Source organism: Cuculus canorus, chromosome Z (assembly GCF_017976375.1).
Source record: "Cuculus canorus isolate bCucCan1 chromosome Z, bCucCan1.pri, whole genome shotgun sequence".
Taxonomy (NCBI): domain Eukaryota; kingdom Metazoa; phylum Chordata; class Aves; order Cuculiformes; family Cuculidae; genus Cuculus; species Cuculus canorus.
Window position 1 is genome coordinate 4,914,509 of NC_071441.1, and position 19,749 is coordinate 4,934,257.

At 39.0% G+C, this 19,749-nt stretch overlaps 2 protein-coding genes across 3 annotated transcripts in view; one reads left to right on the plus strand and one right to left on the minus strand.

Annotated features, from left to right (window-relative positions):
- RIMOC1 (RAB7A interacting MON1-CCZ1 complex subunit 1) overlaps positions 1–19,749 on the plus strand; it is a 173,744-nt gene that overhangs the window by 115,764 nt on the left and 38,231 nt on the right. Inside the window, exon 1 of one of the 2 annotated variants that reach the window (XM_054054760.1) lies at positions 18,583–18,587. The exons of the other annotated variant lie outside the window; for it this stretch is intronic. Within the exon in view, the coding sequence (XP_053910735.1) occupies positions 18,583–18,587 (5 nt within the window). Of the gene's footprint in view, positions 1–18,582; positions 18,588–19,749 lie in introns of those variants that run through there. 2 annotated transcript variants of the gene reach the window in all.
- Positions 1–19,749, minus strand: part of OXCT1 (3-oxoacid CoA-transferase 1) — an 82,092-nt gene that overhangs the window by 43,533 nt on the left and 18,810 nt on the right. Inside the window, exons 5-7 of the mRNA XM_054054757.1 lie at positions 18,258–18,407; positions 16,779–16,885; positions 13,542–13,602 (exon numbers count right to left, since the gene is read on the minus strand). Of these exons, the coding sequence (XP_053910732.1) occupies positions 13,542–13,602; positions 16,779–16,885; positions 18,258–18,407 (318 nt within the window). The remainder of the gene's footprint in view (positions 1–13,541; positions 13,603–16,778; positions 16,886–18,257; positions 18,408–19,749) is intronic.

Below are 19,749 nucleotides of genomic sequence, written 5' to 3' on the forward strand. Positions count from 1 at the left end.
AATAAAGGCACAGCTTGGTCAATAATCATCAAGTTATGCTCACATCAGACTTGGAATAAATGTCTTCATAAGCATACTGAGAGGCAGGGGAGCAGTTAAGAATCTGTTAGTTCAGATTTATTAGAGAACTGATCTGAGTAATGCTGAAGGTCCATTTCATCCTGTAACCCTTCTTCTTGGCAAAGAACAGGAACGCAAAACACAGTGTGGTACTTCTGCTTATACTCTCCCAGCTTCTAGTAATGTGGAGTTTAAGTACGTCCTCAGTCAAAGGTTGGACACATACCACCTTGCTTCATAGCTTCTAATGGACCATAAACTTGTCTACCACCTTTCTTGAAACCCCAAGACTCTATCACTGCATTTCTACGATTCATCTAGTATGAAAAACATTTCTCATTATCTCTTGCAATTTCACTGCGTGCTTCCTTGTCTTTGCAATACAGGAATAGGACGCAGCTGTTCTTTATTTGCCTGTTCCATACCAAGGAACATGCTACGTACTTTTATAATTTTTTCCTGGTTTCTAGTAGACTATTCTCCTGTTTGAACGTCACAGAGAGAAACAGTGAGGCGTGTTGCCAGAATGTCATATCTGATCATTAGGGAAGCAAAGCTGACATAAATCTCCTAGGTTTGTTCCCAGGGCTTTTTTTTGCCATGTGGCTACAGGTCTTCATGAATTAGGAGCCCCTGCTAGATTACACTCATTTCAATTTTGCTTTCTCAGTTCTAAATCTCCTTGATTACCTCCACTTCTACTGTCTCAAGCATAACCTCTTCTCTCACACTTCTCTAAACCTGCTACCTGTTTCCTCCAACCACTCCCTCCCTTTCAACACATCTAAACTCTTCCTCCATGCTGTACTGCTGACAGCAAAGAAGAAAACGGGATTGCATTAAATCACTTACTTTAGGTACTCATGCATAACAGTTCTGGGAGAAGAACTGCAAGGAAAGGAGGAAGCATACTTGATTATCTGCAAAAGCTATACGTAAAGCTGTGTGCATGAAGATATTTATGAAGCAGATAATAAGGAAAGAAGAAAAGCCTCCTAACTATTACTGGTTACTGAAGTTCCTCCATTAAACTGATGGAATTGCTCGTTTGATGATTTGCACAGAATCATAGAATCACCAGGTTGGAAAGGACCCACTGGATCATCGAGTCCAACTATTCCTAACACTCCCTAAACCATGTCCCTCAGCACTTCATCCACCCGTTCCTTAAACACCTCCAGGGAAGGCGACTCGACCACCTCCCTGGGCAGCTTGTTCCAGTGCCCAATGACTCTTACTGTGAAGAATCTTTTCCTGATATCCAACCTGAACCTCCCCTGGCAGAGCGTCAGGCCATTCCCTCTTGTCCTGTCCCCTGTCACTGGGGAGAAGAGCCCAGCTCCCTCCTCTACACAACCTTTTAGGTAGTTGTAGAGAGTAGTAAGGTCTCCCCTCAGCCTCCTCTTCTCCAGGCTAAACAACCCCAGCTCTCTCAGCCGCTCCTCGTCAGACTTGTTCTCCAGCCCCTTCACCAACTTCGCTGCTCTTCTCTGGACACTCTCCAGAGCCTCAACATCCTTCTTGTGGTGAGGGGCCCAGAACTGAACACAGTATTCGAGGTGTGGTCTCACCAGTGCTGAGTACAGAGGGAGAATAACCTCCCTGGACCTGCTGGCCACACCATTTCTGATACAAGCCAAGATGCCGTTGGCCTTCTTGGCCACCTGGGCACACTGCTGGCTCGTGTTCTGTCGGCTGTCAACCAACACCCCCAGGTCCTTCTCTTCCGTGCAGCTCTCCAGCCACTCTTCCCCCAGTCTGTAGCACTGCACGGGGTTGTTGTGCCCCAAGTGCAGGACCCGGCATTTGGTCTTGTTAAACCTCATGCCATTGGTCTCGGCCCAGCAGTCCAGCCTGTTCAGATCCCTCTGCAGAGCCTCCCTGCCCCCCAGCAGATCCACACTTCCTCCCAGCTTAGTGTCATCTGCAAACTTGTTGAGGGTGCACTCAATGCCTTCATCCAGGTCATTGATAAAGACATTAAACAGGGCTGGACCCAGCACTGAGCCCTGGGGAACCCCACTTGTGACTGGCCTCCAGCTGGAGTTAACTCCATTCCCCACCACTCTCTGGGCCCGGCCATCCAACCAGTTTTCCACCCAGGAGAGTGTGCGCCTGTCCAGGCCAGAGGCTGACAGTTTCCTAAGCAGAATGCTGTGAGAAACTGTGTCAAAGGCTTTACTGAAGTCCAAGCAGACTGCATGCACAGCCTTTCCCTCATCCAGTAGTTGAGTGATTTTGTCATAGAAGGTGATCAGGTTAGTTTGGCAAGATCTGCCCTTTGTAAACGCATGTTGACTGGGCCTGATCACTCGGTTCTCTTGCATGTGCTTCATGATAGCACTCAAGATTACCTGTTCCATGACTTTCCCCAGCACTGAGGTGACACTGACAGGCCTGTAGATCCCCAGATCCTCTCTGCAACCCTTCTTGTAGATGGGCACAACATTAGCCAGCCTCCAGTCTAGTGGAACTTCCCCAGTCAGCCAGGACCGCTGGAAGATGATGGATAGGGGTTTGGAGAGGACATCCACCATCTCCTTCAATACTCTTGGGTGGATCCCATCCGGCCCCATAGACTTGTGTGAGTCTAGCTGGGCAAGCAAGTCTCTAACCGCCTCCTCTTGGATCATGGGAGCCTCATTCTGCTCCTCTAACTCTTGGGTTTGTAAACAGAAGGAACAACTTTCTTTGCTATTAAAGACTGAGGTGAAGAAGGCATTAAGTACCTCAGCCCGTCCTTATCCCGTCACTGTTATTCCTTCTGCATCCAATAGGGACTGGATATTCTCCCTCGTCCTCCTTTTCCTGTTAATGTATTTGTACACAAGCAGGTCTGTGTAATTCCATATTCATCAAAAAGTTGAAGTGACAAACGATAGCTGTTTTCTTGCTTCCTTAAACTCATTAATTTGGATTTTTCTATAGTAAAATTACTTAAATTAAAATTAGGAGACATTACTTGAAGATCCAACAACCTAGCAGCCCCAAAATTACCAACCAACCCAGCCTCCTGCAGCAGGCAGCCCTAAGAAGTGGTTACTTCCTAAAATCTGGTTGTTTTGATAGAAGTCACCAATGAATTCATGCTGGCTGTGATCACATTTTGCTACTTGTGTTTTCTAGAAGAAATGAGGTGATTTCATATTTATTAGTGCTTATTTTACTACACTTAACTGGATGATAGTAATGATAACAAATTGGCAACATAATTGTGTACTTACCTTTATAATTATAAAGTGCCTAATTTTTATTCAGTATCTAAGTTCTTAACACAAAATGCAATGTCCCCATGCACATGGAATACTTATAAAATTGCCTTCTCAGATCTGGAAAAGGCAATTTGGGAAAATATTTCTTTTAGATTGCATTATGTAATTGTATTTCAATCAAATAATTAAAATAATGGGAGAAAAGCCAGGGGGAAAAAACCCAAGACCCCCACAATCCAAAGTCTTCCAAACCCCAAACACAGCCTTCATTTGTTAAATGTTAGCTAATGGGAAAAGAACCTGCTTAACGTATACTAGGCGCTTCTGTTGAATAAGGTAAGTGACCATATCCCAGATCCTTCCACTTTAGGACAGAATAGCTGCTAACAATATTAATTCTAGTGGAATGATGTCACTTAACACTTTTGCAAATAAAATGTATGTTGCTTTAAGTACTTAATTCCTGTACTTTACTGCGTATTTTCAAAACAGAATAGACTGAAAGCCTTTGAACTGATGAGAAGGTAAAAATAAGCAACTTTTATTAAAATTATTCTCATATTACCAAGAAAAATTGAAACCTTCAAAAAATTTAACCCCAACTAAAGATTTTGTTTTCTTATTCATATCAAAGAAATGACAAATGAAAAGAGACTGAAAGAGATCTTATCTCCTGCATATTCAAACAAACATAACTTAAAGGTCAGGAGATAAATTTAAGCTTTACTTTTGAAAATGAACTAAGAGGAATTTAAGTACTGAACAGAGAGGTAGAAAAGTGAAAAAAAGAACACAAAACCTAATTCAGAGATTTAATTGCACCTTCCAAGAAGGAATTCTTTATATTTTCCAGGCTATGTATTTCCTTCTCAAGTTCAAGAAATACCTTTTCAACTAAGGATCAGACCAAAGCATGCAAAGGAGACACAAGAAAGTAATCAGAGTAAAACAACGTATTAACAGCTGTTTTGTAGCAAATTATGTTGCTGGTTCTAGTAAGAAAAAGAAACCCAGCAGGTATTTTCAGCAGAGGCAATAAAAAGACAATCTCAAAGGCAATTAATTTGCACACATCTATCAGTTATCCTCCCTATTTCAGACATTCACTGCAGACAGCAGTAGTTTATACAGAATTCTGAAAACTATTCTATATGCTACCACTTTCTCAATAAGAAATCAGTGTGGTCCATTTCAGCTTCAAAAAATCATAGCAGATATCCCAACCCCCCCAAATTTTCAGATCAATAAAGCTTTTCTACAGCGTTACGGAAGAAGGTAGTCAGTACTTTTCAAGAAAGGACTGGAAGAAAGAAAACAACTGGTGGTGGTAGGACATGAGGCTTAGACACTTTCAACAAACTAATCAGAAACCTAAGTGGATTTCAAGAGACTGTAATAAATGTTAAGAAAAATAAAACTTTCCTAATGCTTAATCATTATGCTTCCTGAAAGCTGCCTAGAAAGGAGAGCACTTCTCATGAACAGAAATAAAACCCAAGAATAACATGTGTGAAGAACATGGTTTAGGGAGTGTAGGAATGGTTGGACTCGATGATCCAATGGGTCCTTTCCAACCTTGTGATTCTGTGATTCTGTGATTCTGTTAACAAAACCCAGAAATTAGCCTAGTTTTCTATAAGAAAAAATCTAAAACACGTGTTTAAACATGAAGTTTTAAGATTTGCTTAGTTACCACTTTCTCCAGCTCAATCACACGTGGCAAACTAAGGAAACAGAATTCATGGGAATATCAATGAGAGTGCATTTCTACACACTGGTCTTCATGAGTGCAGGTTTTCTAAAAATCAATTTAACAAAATTTTAGGTAGAAAAAATGAAAGACTAGGCAACTTTCAGATAAACATCAGGAAACTGCTTGTAACACAGAAATACGAAACTACTCTGAGGTTCCCACACATTTTTTTACCATCTTTGGCATCTGAAAAATCAGCAAGAATTGACGCCAACTCAGTCTTGGAACTTCAATCCTTTACTTTTCTTTAAATCCTATTGTATAGCATTTGCAGAGAAGGATTCTGCAAGAGAAGACTAAAATCTGAGCTACTGATTCAAACAATTACTCCAAAAATCTCACTGCAGCAATAGTCACAAGCCTGCAGCTTTTCAAATCTCAATATTTTAACCACCTGAAAAAAATGTTTGTTTCTTGTCAATTGGCAATTAATCACATTGTAAACTTTCTGTAACATTTCCAGTCCCAATGTCAAATCTTTCTCATTTTACACTAGAAATCTCCATCAGAGATGTTAATAGCATAGAGAAAAAAACTATTGCTTTAAGAAACATACATAAAAGTACATATGTACGTACATTAATTCCTCGAATCACTCTTAAAACTCTCTCTGCACCACCTTTCCAATCATATAATCATGCGTGATTTAAAATCCAAGTGGTGATAAATCACTGACCGATTAATCCATCTTACACACAAAACAGGGCATAGGATTACCATTAATTATTGTACATATTAGCACATATAATGGAATGTTAAAGCTAGATTAAATCCTATTAATTTTCAAAGTGCCATGGTACAGGACAAGTACTGTTAATGAAATATACTTCAAATGCATGGTATATCCGGCTTTCTACAAATTGTTATGAAAAAACCCCAACCTTAATTCAGCATTAGGAGCAAACAGAGGCTTTCCATCAGTCTCCCCAGCACACTGACTTCCTGGCAATCTGCAGTTATCTACTGATCAACCATGGACTTGCTATAGCTTTTTGGTTTTGAATGTCCTATTTGTTCTTAACATACTTGACAAGGATAAAATGATTTTTTTCATTGAACATTGCAATGAACTTCTGAATCTGAATGCTGAGAAAGCTCATGATACTCATGCAATAAAGTATCAGTTTAGAATGGACTCAAATATGATAGAAAGATAAAAGAAAAACAAACTCAAATCTTCCAGCGCAATGTTGTGTGTAGGCAAAACTATCTCAACAGCAGTCAGCAACAATTTGATCTGCTATGAATTTTAACCACTTAACATTCACTACTCCTGCAATGAGTGCCAAACCTGAACCCATATAATTAGAGATTATATATAAAAGAAAAGCAACGGGGGGGGGGGGGGGGAACAAACCCAAAACAAACCACATATCTAAATTAACTATTAAAGTTTATTCCCCTGAAAATCAGAAGCACGTTAACCAAATGTAAAACAAACTACCTTATGAACTCCCTTCTAGACCAGTCTAATCCAGTACACCTCAAATTATAAGACGGTCTGCACGACAGCTGTAAAAATGTTTTGTTTTCCTGTCGTAATAAACATATGCAAACATAGAAGCAAGGAATCAAATACAATTAAGAGAAACAAAACCAACAAAAGTGCATTCAAGTCTCAAGGTGCGCTTCGTTTTGGCAAACTAAAATTACTGTCATAATGGTGAATCCAGGAGCTGCTTTTCCAAATCAGTACTGGTAGTCCTTGCATTTCAAAAATAATCCTTCTCTCACGCGTTCTTCAACCTTCTGTGCCCAAATGCTTTTTAACATTGCTGAATACTGAAGCAGAAAGGGCATTAAACACCTCAGTCTTCTTCGTACTCTGCGTTGGTACTTTTACTCTCTCCACTAATTAGTGAAGAATCAGCACCCCTGATCTCCCAGCCCACTATTTATGCACCCTACTTTCAAGTATTCTTTATTTTGTACTGGGTTGGAGATTCCTGAGTTTACTCCTATGTACCTAGTATTTTTTTGGTTTCGGGTTTTCTAATGCTTAGTCTCAGACAACCTTGATTCCACTTTCTGTCATTTTTCTTTTCTGTATTTGAGACTGCGATGACTGTGAACTAGGTCAAACTCCTACTGTTCTTCCAATGCTTTCTCAATGCTGGAAAAGTTTATTCTCAAGCTCTTACCAGTCTGTCCCTAACTTCATTTCTTAGTAGCTATACCTCCCAGAAGCCTTCATCTACCAAGTGTTTGAGCTCAGGAAATAAGTGTTCCTAAGAGGCATTCTTCATATTTTACCATTTTCCCTTCTGTGCTTTCCAAGAATCATGAGCTTGTGTTTCACAGTCACTCTCTGACAAGTGTTCACCCAAATCTTTCATCTAAGCTTCCAGTGGCAAAAGATATTGTACAGTCTTTATAACTGGGTTATCTAAATTGAGATCCACAAGCATCTCCGATTCAGGATTTAGCCAAAACCTAGGCATGTAAATTCAATTACGCAGTCAAAAGCCCTGAATAATCACCTACATGTTTAAGACGTAAATAACTCCATACTTATAGTATATATTTTTATATAAATATATAAACATATATATATATAAAAAAACCCATATATATTTGGCATGTATTATACTAATATGTTATGGCAACTACAATTGTACTGTCACTTGTGCCAAAAGCTGTTGGTAAGATAGGAGGACTAAGCAGCTCAGTACTCATCATGTGCCAAACAGGATTCTCTAGAAAAAAAAAACCAAAACATTCCCTCATTGCAGATCCCTAAGACACCCTCTCAGCAACCATCCCCTAAGTGCACATGGAGTCATCACAGAGCAATTAAACAATATTGAAACAGTCTACAGCAACACAATAGCTCAGTCGTTACAGTATTTGCACAGAAAGATCTCAGTTCTCTATCCTTCTCGGCCCCAAATCCTAATGTGTTTTCCCCAAAACACATCCTAATGCAAAGTCTGTGCCCATGCAAATCCAGAATTACTTCTGTACCACGGTTCAATTTTCAGTTCCATGTCTAGGGCACCCAGGTAAGGAAAAAAACACTTCTAGATTATTTTTCCACTTTAAAATAGTGCTTACAGGCTTTTTACTGTATACTTCCACTGTGCAAAAACCTTGAAGAATTCCTGGTAACAGAAATATTCATCTGAGTGAAGTTTTGCCGTTGCTAAAGCACTTGGAGGAACATAAAAAAAAAAAATAAGTTCGTTTTCCAGTTTCCTCAATAAAGCACAATGCCATGATTTAGGACAGATAACAGGATACAAACAGCTTATTTCAGTCTGCTTCTGTCCCTTAGAGCAGCACAGTTCATTGTGCCTGAGATAATGGTGCTCACTGACGTGGCTGTGTTGTTACTAGGCAACCAGAGATAAAATGCAGGGTTTAATGATTTTTATTTAATGCATTTTTATGAGAAAGTACACTCTCTTTTTTCCACCCCTGATATTATTTGAGGTGGAAATGCTGTTTGCACAGGGAGATATATTTAGCCATCCTCTACAATCTGAACAAGAAGATTATTCAAACTGGATATGCAAACAGCCAGTCAATAAAAATTTTAAACATATTGACACTATCAAACACTTACATCATGGCAATGGCTGAGATCTCAAACCACTTCACCAGGGACAAGCATTGAGAAGTTCTCATAGTACAGAATAACAATAGCAAGAAAAGAGACAACAGCTTAGGGACATCTGGGGACATTGGGCATGTTTGTGTACTCCTCCAATGCAGAGAGCAAGAGCATGAGCCAGTGCGACCCTTCAGGTCTCCTGTATTGTCATGACATCCACACCTGGTGAGGTCACACCACACTTTTTCCTGTGATTTTGGGTTGTCTTGATTCTCTCAAAAAAAGAGGCATCGTCACCATCACTTCTCATGGGAGCCTCTACAGGAAGATGCACATCTTGGGTAGCGTCCTAGTATCACAGTGCTTGCCCTAGCAGTGTAGGCACACTTCCAGGAGGCCTTCCCCTAACTCAGAGCTGCTACACATTTCATTCCCCATCACAAAATCCAGTGGGTCTGGTAAGGGGCCTGACAGCAGTGCCACATGCTGAATTCAACACACGTGCCCTTCATTCAACCGTGTTGGAAACGTGACCACATCTGTAAGAACACACAAGCCCTCAAGTTTCTTCAAATTCCAAGTCCTTCCTCTGCACCTTTACAAGAGCTCCTGGCTCATATACCACTTGTAACCACCCTAATCCTTTTAGATTGGCTGATTTCCCAATTCTTCCAACTTTGCAACGATTAGGAGCAGGAGAGTGTTTATAGATCTGAAAATCAACTGAAAGCCTCAGGCTGAGTGTGTGCATGAGGTCTCAGGTCCAAAGAAAGCTACAGCTCTGACTACATACTTAACTCCTGGAAGTCATGCAACGCAAACTGAGGCGGAGGAACAGAGAACATTTGTTAAAATGCAACAACGTTGAACTAAAACTCAGACAAACTCCTGGATGATTTTGCTTTCATATACAGGTAAAGCGAAACTAACTAATCCTGCCAATACTGGAATATTTAACATCTTCCTCTGCAAAGGTTACCTTTCAAATAACAGGAATCATGCAATTCGGTTGAAAACTTTTTTTTCTTAATACTGGTCATCTTCAAATTAAAGTAGAAATTCCACTGGACTCGGTGAAGTTGGATTTTTACAAATATGTGTGCCTCAGCATACATCCTTATTATCATGAATGATAGCATGTTCTATTTCCTATCACTTAGATAAACAGAAGAAATGCAGGTAATGGTCCAAAATACTTGAGCTGGTCAGTAAATACCTCTTGCATTTCATTAGAACTTTATAATCAATGTGTTTCTGATCCCAGAAAGAGTACTGAGCAGCTACTTTTGTTCATTTTCTTTCTCAAAATAAACAAGGCTGAAGGTCTGACACTGTAATCTGAAATTTGTTCTAGGAGAATTTTAAGAATCAATAACTCTTTGCTGTGTGCCACAGACGTAACTGGTAAAGGTACAACCTGATTTCTCCTCCTTCAGCAGCCTCTCTATGCACAGCCAGACTTGCACCTCACAACATGGAAGAGCTTTTAAGCAAGCAATAGCTATCAGTTTATGGGTTTGTGAGGTGGGTTTTTTTTGTCTCTACACCTATCTTCCACATCTGCAAATGCTGCCAAGTTCTCTCACCACCAAATTGCTACAAAAATCATCTATTCATACTTCAGCTAACACAGTGTAAAAAGCCACACTGATTTAAACTAAAGAACAGTGCTTTAATACATTAATGAAAAAGATGTCTTCTGCTATGTGTGCACATCAGGAGATTTCACAGTTCCTCAGGTAAACACAGGACAGATTAACAAATCCAACTGATTCCCAGTGCACTTCCCACTTTGATCAAGTTCACAGATACCTTGCGATTGTATTTATGGTACTTTACATTTCCCTTGGTACGGATCTTATTATGCCAAGACCCATTCCATTTTTTTATCAACAATCAGAAACTAAAATAAATCTGGGGAAAGATGAGTGAAATAATAAATCCTAAGAAGGATACAGCAGTACCGGACACAACAGTTAAAACTGCATCTTTTAAAACCTAACATGTTTTAGAATAAAACACAAAGAAACACCTGCCATACTTGCAGAGTACATGATGGAAAAATCTGATTGCACTTTTCCTGAGGTACGCCAGAAATGGATCAACAAGGTACAAGCAATTAACACTGTAGAACCCCTTATACAATAATCATCAAAGATTACAGGTACGGGAACAGGGCAACAGCAGGACCAAAGAGTAACTGCTTTTCAGGGGATGTTCATGGCAGCAGTGTTGCAATACCAAAGACATTCGAGTTGGTGGAAAGTTTCAGAAAAAAAACCAAAGTGAGGACATGGTCATAAACAGGGTAAGAGAGATGAAAAAAAGGCTTTACAGTCAGAATCATTGAGACCTCAATCTGTTGATCGTATCAACAGCACTGAGAATTGACTCAGTCTGAAGGAAATGCCAGCTTCAGAAAGGATTTTAATCTAGCAGAAGAAAGTAAAAGACGTGGATGGAAGTGAAAGTCAAAATAATTATAGTAAAAAGACATATTTATACCAGTGAGGCTGATTAACCACTGGAACAAACACAAGCAGAAAGATGGATTTTTTCATCTTGTTTTATTCGCATTAAGGCAGGATAACTTTCTGATTAAACCTATCTTTCAGAATTTGAGTTATACTCTGATTGAGTGTATTTACTGACCTCAACAGTGTCATAAGTGAATGACCTAATCCTTCTAATACAAAGTTTAAGAAATTAAGCTCTGTCCCTGAAAAAGCGATTGCATCTAAAGGACTGGAAAAAACTACGTGTATACAAATAAGCAGAAAAGGGAAATACATAGTCCATCAGATCAGCTATGGCGATCAACAGCCCTCTTGCTCCTCTGTGTAGCAACAGAAAAAGACAAGCAGATGATGGCAATATAAAACTGCTTGCATAACAGGTACAAAGCTTCACATTCAAAATCTGGAGGGAATCGCCAGACTGAGAAACTGTGATCCCGAAAATTCCAATTAATCACTGCATGACTGTGAAGACAAATCTGACGCATAGCTAGTTTGAGGGAGAGGTACAGGGATGGCTTCACATGTTCCACTTCTAAGATTGTCTGCTTAAATTAAGTTAAATAGTCACTTGGTGAAGAATAGAAACAGAGCTGGGAACAAATCTCAGAATTCAGAAATCTCTGCTGCCAAGGAAGTATCCAAATTACTGTCTTACACAAACTTTTTTCTTCTCTCTGTAAGTGGGATTGAGAATTTCACCCTTCAGCCCTGAACAATGCTAACTAAGTAGTCAGGCAAAACTGTTTCCAGTTCACTCAGTTCCCAAGTAATCAGCTCTAGACAGCTGCAGGCTAACAATTCTGAGTACTGAGAATGTACTAGATGCCATATTGAGATTATCTCTCTTCTGTTCCCTGGGTTTGAAATCTTAAATCCAAACACAACATTCTGAATTCCACTTTAGAAGAACGACACTTAAAAATTAACCCAATGAGGCACTGCATTTGGCTCAATATATTTATCCTAAATCTCTGGTTATGCCTCTTCACTCGTTAATTTGACCACAAAAAAGTAAAAGTTGTATAGTAATATTAATGTGGCATCTTTAAAAAAGCTTGTGAGTTTTAAAATGCTATTGAAAATGCAACAAGAGTTACAGTGGACACCGTTCACAGCAGATCTGCTAAAGACTGTTAAGTGGAATTACAGCAAGAAGGATGTCACATAATTGCCACTCACTGACAAGAAAATTTTATCCTATCACATGTGGATAGAGGAGCAGAAAGAGAGAATGAGATGGAATGTAGGTGGAAGGCTTTGATCTACTTAAATTCTCTAAACGCCAAACTGAACAAAGTATGAAGGGCAAGTGACTAGAAGAAAAAGAAATTCTGAAAGATTCTTTATTGTATTTTTAAGTGGAAAAATACTTTAAACTTGGAGCATCTTACTTAGTACTTGAAAACCAACTCAAAGTTCATATTCTGTTTCTGAATTGTCATTGTAAGTAAAGTGACAAATTCCATGGTATTTGTTGCCATACTTCTGTAAAACACAAAGCAATATCTCAAGTTCCCAAAGGTATTATGCAGAGATGTTTATATAACAAGTATATTTTCCAGACAAGATTTCACAAAAAAACACTCAATCAAACCCAAAACCCAACCCCCAAACAAAAACCAAAACCTATGAAGAAATACAAGATTCTTATCGTTAGAACTTACTAGAAAAAGTCTAGAAGAATTTGTCTTGATCTCACTGTCAAACCATATGTAGCTTTTATTAGGCATATAAAAAGACTAACCAGATAGTGATGAAAAAGCTAACAAAGCAGACTATCTTTCAGATATTGCTATGCCTTTACAACTCTCCAGTCACCAATATATTTCCAGTATAAGCTGCTCCATGTTTTTAAAAATTATCATTTTAGACAAGGAAAAACAAATAAAACGATCAGAAGAAAATTCTAGATTACCTAGCCTATCTTCTTTCTCAAGGCATAACCAAGTGTCTGTATCTCCTTCTGGACTGATTTTTATGTTGTTTATCACATTTTAGAGACCACAACTGTGACAGCTCCACAATCTGCCCAGTCTATGTTATTATGTACTTATCTGTATTACCAGGAAGTTTTCTGTAAGGTCTTATGTGAATCTTCTCAAGCACAGTCTAAGGTTACTGTTTCTTCTTTAATCCACATATTATTTCACTTAAATTTGAAAGCTGTTGCCTTGCTTCCCTTTAAAAGGCTGATCACAGCCAACACAAACTCCTGGCGAGGGTCAGGTGAAGTTTAAAAACACAGGAGCAATGGTGAATTAATGACTAAAACAGAGCACAGTGATAGGAGTAGGCAATCCTAGGAGATAGGTTAGATGACTGTCCCTGGTATGAAATCCCCCAAAGAGTCAAGAAAAGTAGAAATCTGTTCCCAGATTACCAGGCAAAACAAAGAGGTTTGTTGACTACGGGGGTATAGGGCTTATTATGTTTCAATTCCCTACCTCTACCACAGTTGTCTTGGCAGCTTTGCACATAGGCTGGTTGAAGTTTCTTGCAGTTTTCCTATGAAAGAAAGGAACATGAATAAATATTAGAAGCTGTAAGAGTACATGGAAAGACTTTTCAGGCGTAAGCTACTACAAGATCTCTGTAATACAAACATCACAAATATTTTCCCCAAATCATTAGAGACCAATAAACAGGACTGAGGAAAAAGTATTACAGAATTCTGTATGATCCTTATGAAATTAAATCATAATTTGCTACAATATAAAGTATTTATAGCTCTTTTAACTTTTAATCAGCACACTGTTCAACTGAAATTGGGTACGCTACTGATATCCTCATTTATTATCTTCAAGAGCAGCAGCAAGATGGGCTTTGTGCAATGTACCTTCCCATTACTTCACTACATAAAGTTAATCTCCACAGAGGGACAATAGGGCCTAGCAACCTCTCAGGTCCCACATATGCCTTTACAATCCAGACCAGGACTTGGGATAGCACTTTGCACAGTAGTAAATCTAATCCAATTCTCTCGATTCAAAAAGCTGTGCCTGTTTTGGCACTCACTGCAAGGCTATGGCATTCATCCTAAGTATTCCCAAGCAGCATTTCTGTAACAAGAAGAAAGAACGCCTAGGGAATAAAAGTAACAAATGACTTGTCTAATCATGCTGGCATCTGCACCAAGATTGTAGCAGGCACAGCACAACATTTCTCTCTATTTTTCAGAAAGTAAAAAAAACAGTGCGGCATAATAGTTAAGTAAAATTATGTATATTTTAGTGGGGCTCCATTGATAACGTCTTCGCATTTTGCTCTTTTAAAAAATAGAATTCTTGAAAACTTTTCATCAAATGTACGGTTCAAACTAGGGTTCCAAATAGGTCGAAACATCCTCTTCTCCCGTATCCACAGAAGCATTTTTTTTTCTGACCAGCCTTATTTGCCTTATTTCTTTCTTCACCCTTTCCTGTGACGACCAGGTCTAGTGCTAGAGCCATGCAGAACCTACGGATGCTGCTGCCACCTCGTGGTCTTACAGGAGGCAGGGAATTGAAATGGCCAAATCCTGAGAGTAACACACGGTTCTAACAGGATTTCTAGCGGCGACGAACAGAATCAAAGCTAGACCCAAGACACACCTTGGGGAGATCCTTTTTTATTAGCAATACACAGCAGAGTACAGAATACACAATCAGCAATACACAACAGAGGCTACAGAAAGGACAATATCTTTAGTCTACATAAAAAGGGGTGGGGGCTTGAATTTATACTCTTTTCTTAGAGTATGAATATAATACTAGCTAGTAGTGATTTAAGGAAAACTACCCTAAACTAGGTACAGTAGAAAAGCAGAAAAAAACAGAGTTATAAAAGTTGACATATGGAGGAATATCTTCACAATGAAGGCGGTGAGGCACTGGAACAGGTTGCCCAGGGAAGCTGTGGATGCCACAGCCCTGGAGGTGTTCGAGACCAGGTTGGATGGGGCCTTGGGCAGCTTGATCTGGTGGGAGGTGTTCCTGCCCACCACAGGGCGGTTGGAATAAGATGATCTTTAAGGATGCTTCCAACCCAAACCATGTGTTTCACGATTCTATGATTATATTAATTAAAACAACAGGGGAATGGATGCAGGTTGGGGGAAGGCAGATGTGGAAACAAAGAATTCATTATTTCATCCCAAGTGATTACTTTTCTGAGCCAAAGACTTTCTCAAGATCATAGTGTCTTGGCTGCAACTAAAAGAAAATGATAAAAAAAAAAATTTTTACAAAGGAAAAAAGTTCCAAGAAAACATTTCAATGTCAAATTAAGAAGAGTTAATGCACTTGATTCTGACCCTATTTATAAAATCTTGTGCAATTAAGAATGTTCTTGTATTAATGAAGTTGCTTCAGAAGCAGCAGTCTTTTACAAGATTGAAGGTCTTATTTCTAAAGAGCACGTCATACACAAGAATTAAGCTAGCAATACTGTGCATGGAGTAAGACACTAGATGACGATGTTTCCATCTTTGTTTAGCTACACTTGAAAGAATAAGACAAGACTTTTAGGTCTTCATTCCAAAGGGAAGTAGCATCTGTAACTGTTTTATGTGAATGTGAGAGATGTATGACTTCTGAAAGGAACAGGAGGGAGAAGTAAAGGCATAAATAGAGAGCACAGGACATAGAAAAAGAGAGAATACAATCAGTCCTTTTCACGGAAAAGAAAATCATTTTTCCTAGGTAGGTAAGCACCTAATGTAGATAAATACAGGGTAAAAGCACAGACAGCAGAGGTTCAAGTTCAAACAAAGACAAGCCCAAGAGGGAAGACTGCTTTCTGTATTCCGTACCTCAAAGCCTAAGGAAAGCAGTTTAGCTGCCATCAAATTCACGTGCACACATATAAAAAAGTATTTTAATTTAATAATATAAGATAGTATTATTATCAGCATTATTTTATCCACATATTTTTCAGCTGCTTTTTCAACTCCTTCTTCGTTTTAATACACACGGAGACAGACCTCATCACCCAGCATCTTCTTGTAGTGAACGGCAACTGATTACCATAATGTTTACCTTTTCATCTAATAGCCATAGAACAAACAAATAAAAACTGGACATTAAACTTCAGCAAACCTCTCCTGCTTCAGTTCAGGACAAACCAGACCAAAAATACAGCAATTCAAATAAATAATGTTATCTCTAGTGCAACACTCAAATTTTTCAATACGAAAGATGTTTGAATTCATATGATGCCTCTCCCTACACCGCTGAGATCAAATCGAATATAAACACACTCTTCTGGAGACAGAATTAAGTTTTCCCATCACAGACTTGCCAGGAGACTGACTCAGCTCCTTTCCCTTCTGACATATATGAACCTGCACTTCTTGGGTCAGCCTTCAATTGTGCAAGGAGGACTCAGTCTAACATGAAAACTGAAATGAACAGAATGTCACTACATTTCTCCACAGCCATCATAATGAATTTTGTCTGTTCTGCCTCATTTTTAACTACTAATATTTTATTTCTCAGCTATGTTTGAATTCTCAAAAGTCATTAGGAAAAGCAAATACATTTTTTTTTCTTTAATAGAGTATTATTTGACAGTAGGGAAAGGCAATATGAAAGAAAATGAAAATAGTGAAACATTATTTTGCCATTACACAGGAGACAGGATTCTTCTTCCTTTTCATTATCTAAACTATTAAGAACCTTTTCCCACTGGTAAAGAAGTCATACCTGAAAATGATGTTTCCAGCACGATCAGCCCTCCATGCCTTCACAAGAGCAAAATCTCCTGTAATTGATTTCTCCAGAATAAAGTGACGGCCATCAAACTCTCGCACCTATAGGACAGGGAAGAAAAAAGTACACTATTGAGATGATCTTCCATTTAATTTTTTTTAATTTATTATTTAATTTTTTTGTTTTTTTAATTTACACATTTATTTCAACTTCTTTTTGTACTTTGTACAGTTTTATCTGGAAAACTGTAGCTCAACTATATATTAATGGAGAAGCATGGAAAAGCTGTAAACTCCAGTTTTATCACAGTTTCTCTGTTCAGTGAAACAGAACACGAGTCTGATACATATTCCTGCTGCTCCACCTACTGGAATTAGACATACTTTTTCCTACACACCTACCAGCTAAGCAAAAACTGAAGCGATAAAGGCGAACTGTTGAAAAAGTTCTTAATCACTGCCTATCACCAGAAACCTCAAATCTACAGTGGATTTCAGACAGAATAGTCAAATCGCACTATCTGACAGGCTGAATTTCATTTGGCTTTCTCTGCATTTACCATCAATATTTGTAATGATATCATGCCTGAATCCAGAATATGTGAGTGACAAACAACTAGTATTTTAATCATATATAGAAACATGAAACAGCATATTGAATAAGTAAATTAAGGAGAAAAAAGAATAAGTTAATGATTAGATGGTGAGAACAGCCACATCTAAAATACAAGAAACCCGTAGGGTTGAAGTTACATTTACCCCAGAGAGTTTCTTGAGGAAAAATTTAATGTCATTTGCACCTAATTGGGACAAACAGCATTAGCCCCATCCATTTCTTCAAGCACAGTTACGGCACTGAGAAATCTCTTCTGTAAATTCTACATTCAGTTTCAACATGAAGCCTTTGTTTCTCACTTAGAAGTGACACTCTTATTATTTCTTTGCAATTTCAACTATTCAGACTAAACTGCATTTCAACTGTGGGTAAATGACTTTCCTGAAAGATTGTGTCAACTGAGCTATTCCCCGTTTAACAGGAAAACGCCCCATCTTTTCTAATGCTAAAACTTCATATATAGCTGCAAGGCCGCTTACTCCATACTACACTACTTAAGGAGCACCCGCCCCACTAACAGGATCTTGTACTCAATCCATACTGTGCAGGGAGTGGCTTGGTACAAGGTTTTGTCTGAATACACTGCAAATTTGGTCGGAGAACTGTCGAGTGAAGGGGACTCAGCAGTTACTTGGACCAGTTCTTGACAATCAGTTACCCTACAGCTGTAAAAACTTTTCTAAGGCACCACAGAAGACAGAGCCATGGCAGGAAAACTAATGCGTCTGGTATCACAGACATCCTGTTAAATACAATACAACGAGGTTAAACTTGGCCAAGATACTGTCGATCTGTGAAATATGTAAGAAATTCAGTTTTCAAAGCAGAAGGCTTCCCAATAAAGAACTGATGTCTTACCTCTCTTGGCTGGCTGGCAATGGCAATGGTGCCATCTGTGTTGTATTTGATAGGTGCACCCCCTTCCTGCACCAGTGTCCCATAGCCAGTACTGGTGTAAAATGCTGGGATTCCTGCTCCTCCTGCTCTAATACGTTCAGCGAGCGTACCCTATGGGAAAACATATTTAAGAGCTAGTCACTTGGGAACAACAGATCAAACTTTGATGAATAGCCTGCATGAACTTATTTTTGTATCCTGTCATTTGGAGCTTCTCCTTCTGAACTCAGCAGAGCATCACATCTCTTTCTTCCTTCCATCTAAGCTCTCCTTTGTGGTACTGGACATGGCAAGAAATGCTTCACACACTAACATAATTGCTCAAGAAGCAACAATCATCACGCAACTCCCTGTCAAATCCCAAGCCCCAGCATTTTTCTGTGCCTCCTCTCCATCAGCTTGTTTCCTAGTCCATTACTCTGAGAAGAGTATAGAGTTCTTTTTCTCTTCCCCACCTTGCAGTGTATGCTAGAAGGTTTTTAACAGTCCTACACAGTTACGTTTTATTCTCCAACATCTTTTATAAAAAACTTCATACCACACCCCAATTTAAACATCCCCACATAGCAGATATATAAAGGAAGACGGAGTCCAGTGATCTCGGTTGCCTATGCAAAGAATATCTGCTATCTGCCATTTGACCAGCCTATCTGCTGGTCAAATAAATACTTTGCTGTATGTCCAGCTGAACCACAGATATTAGCAGCCCAAATTCCTTATCAACCTTAACTATGTGTTTATCGCCAAAGATATGTCTGCCTGCTTTTCGTTAGTGTCCTTTCCCAAAGCTTTAGAATATCTTTCTGACTTTAAAGAAAGACAAGACCGTCATGGCCAATTTGCTAGCTTGATGGGCTCCAAAACATAGGCTGCATTTTCTGCAGCTATCCTGCCAGAAACACAATGACTTCTGGTAGGTTTAAAAATGTTGGCAAGAGGCACATGCAAACCACGCAATGAAACAAAGTCCTATGTTCCAAACAACCATAGCATTTCAAGATCTCGCCATGGTATCTCCCTTGCTGTATAACAAGCACACCAGTCCTCCATTTTGCCTAAGGTCATGCCAAACTAGAAGAGAATTTTCCAAAAGGCTATTTTATCTTGACACAACTATTTCCATCCTCCACATCTCCTAGCAACTCATTACTTCATCTTACAGTTTACTACTGCACAGCTGTAGACCCAGTATTTTCATGCTGGATCTACACAGCTTGTCTGTGCAGTCCACAACGCCAGTTACATGTCTAAGGAGTTCAAGTTCTTCAAGATGAAAGCATTGCACATTCAGGAGGAAGAAGAAGAAAATTAATTGTGAGATCTGCAACTTTTGAAACATGAGAAGTGACAAGCACCTGGATATTTTCATGTCAGCTGACTGGATATAAAAGGAGCTTTTTTGACTATGTCTGAGATTGTAAGAAACACTCCCAAGAGATGGAGTCCAAAACGC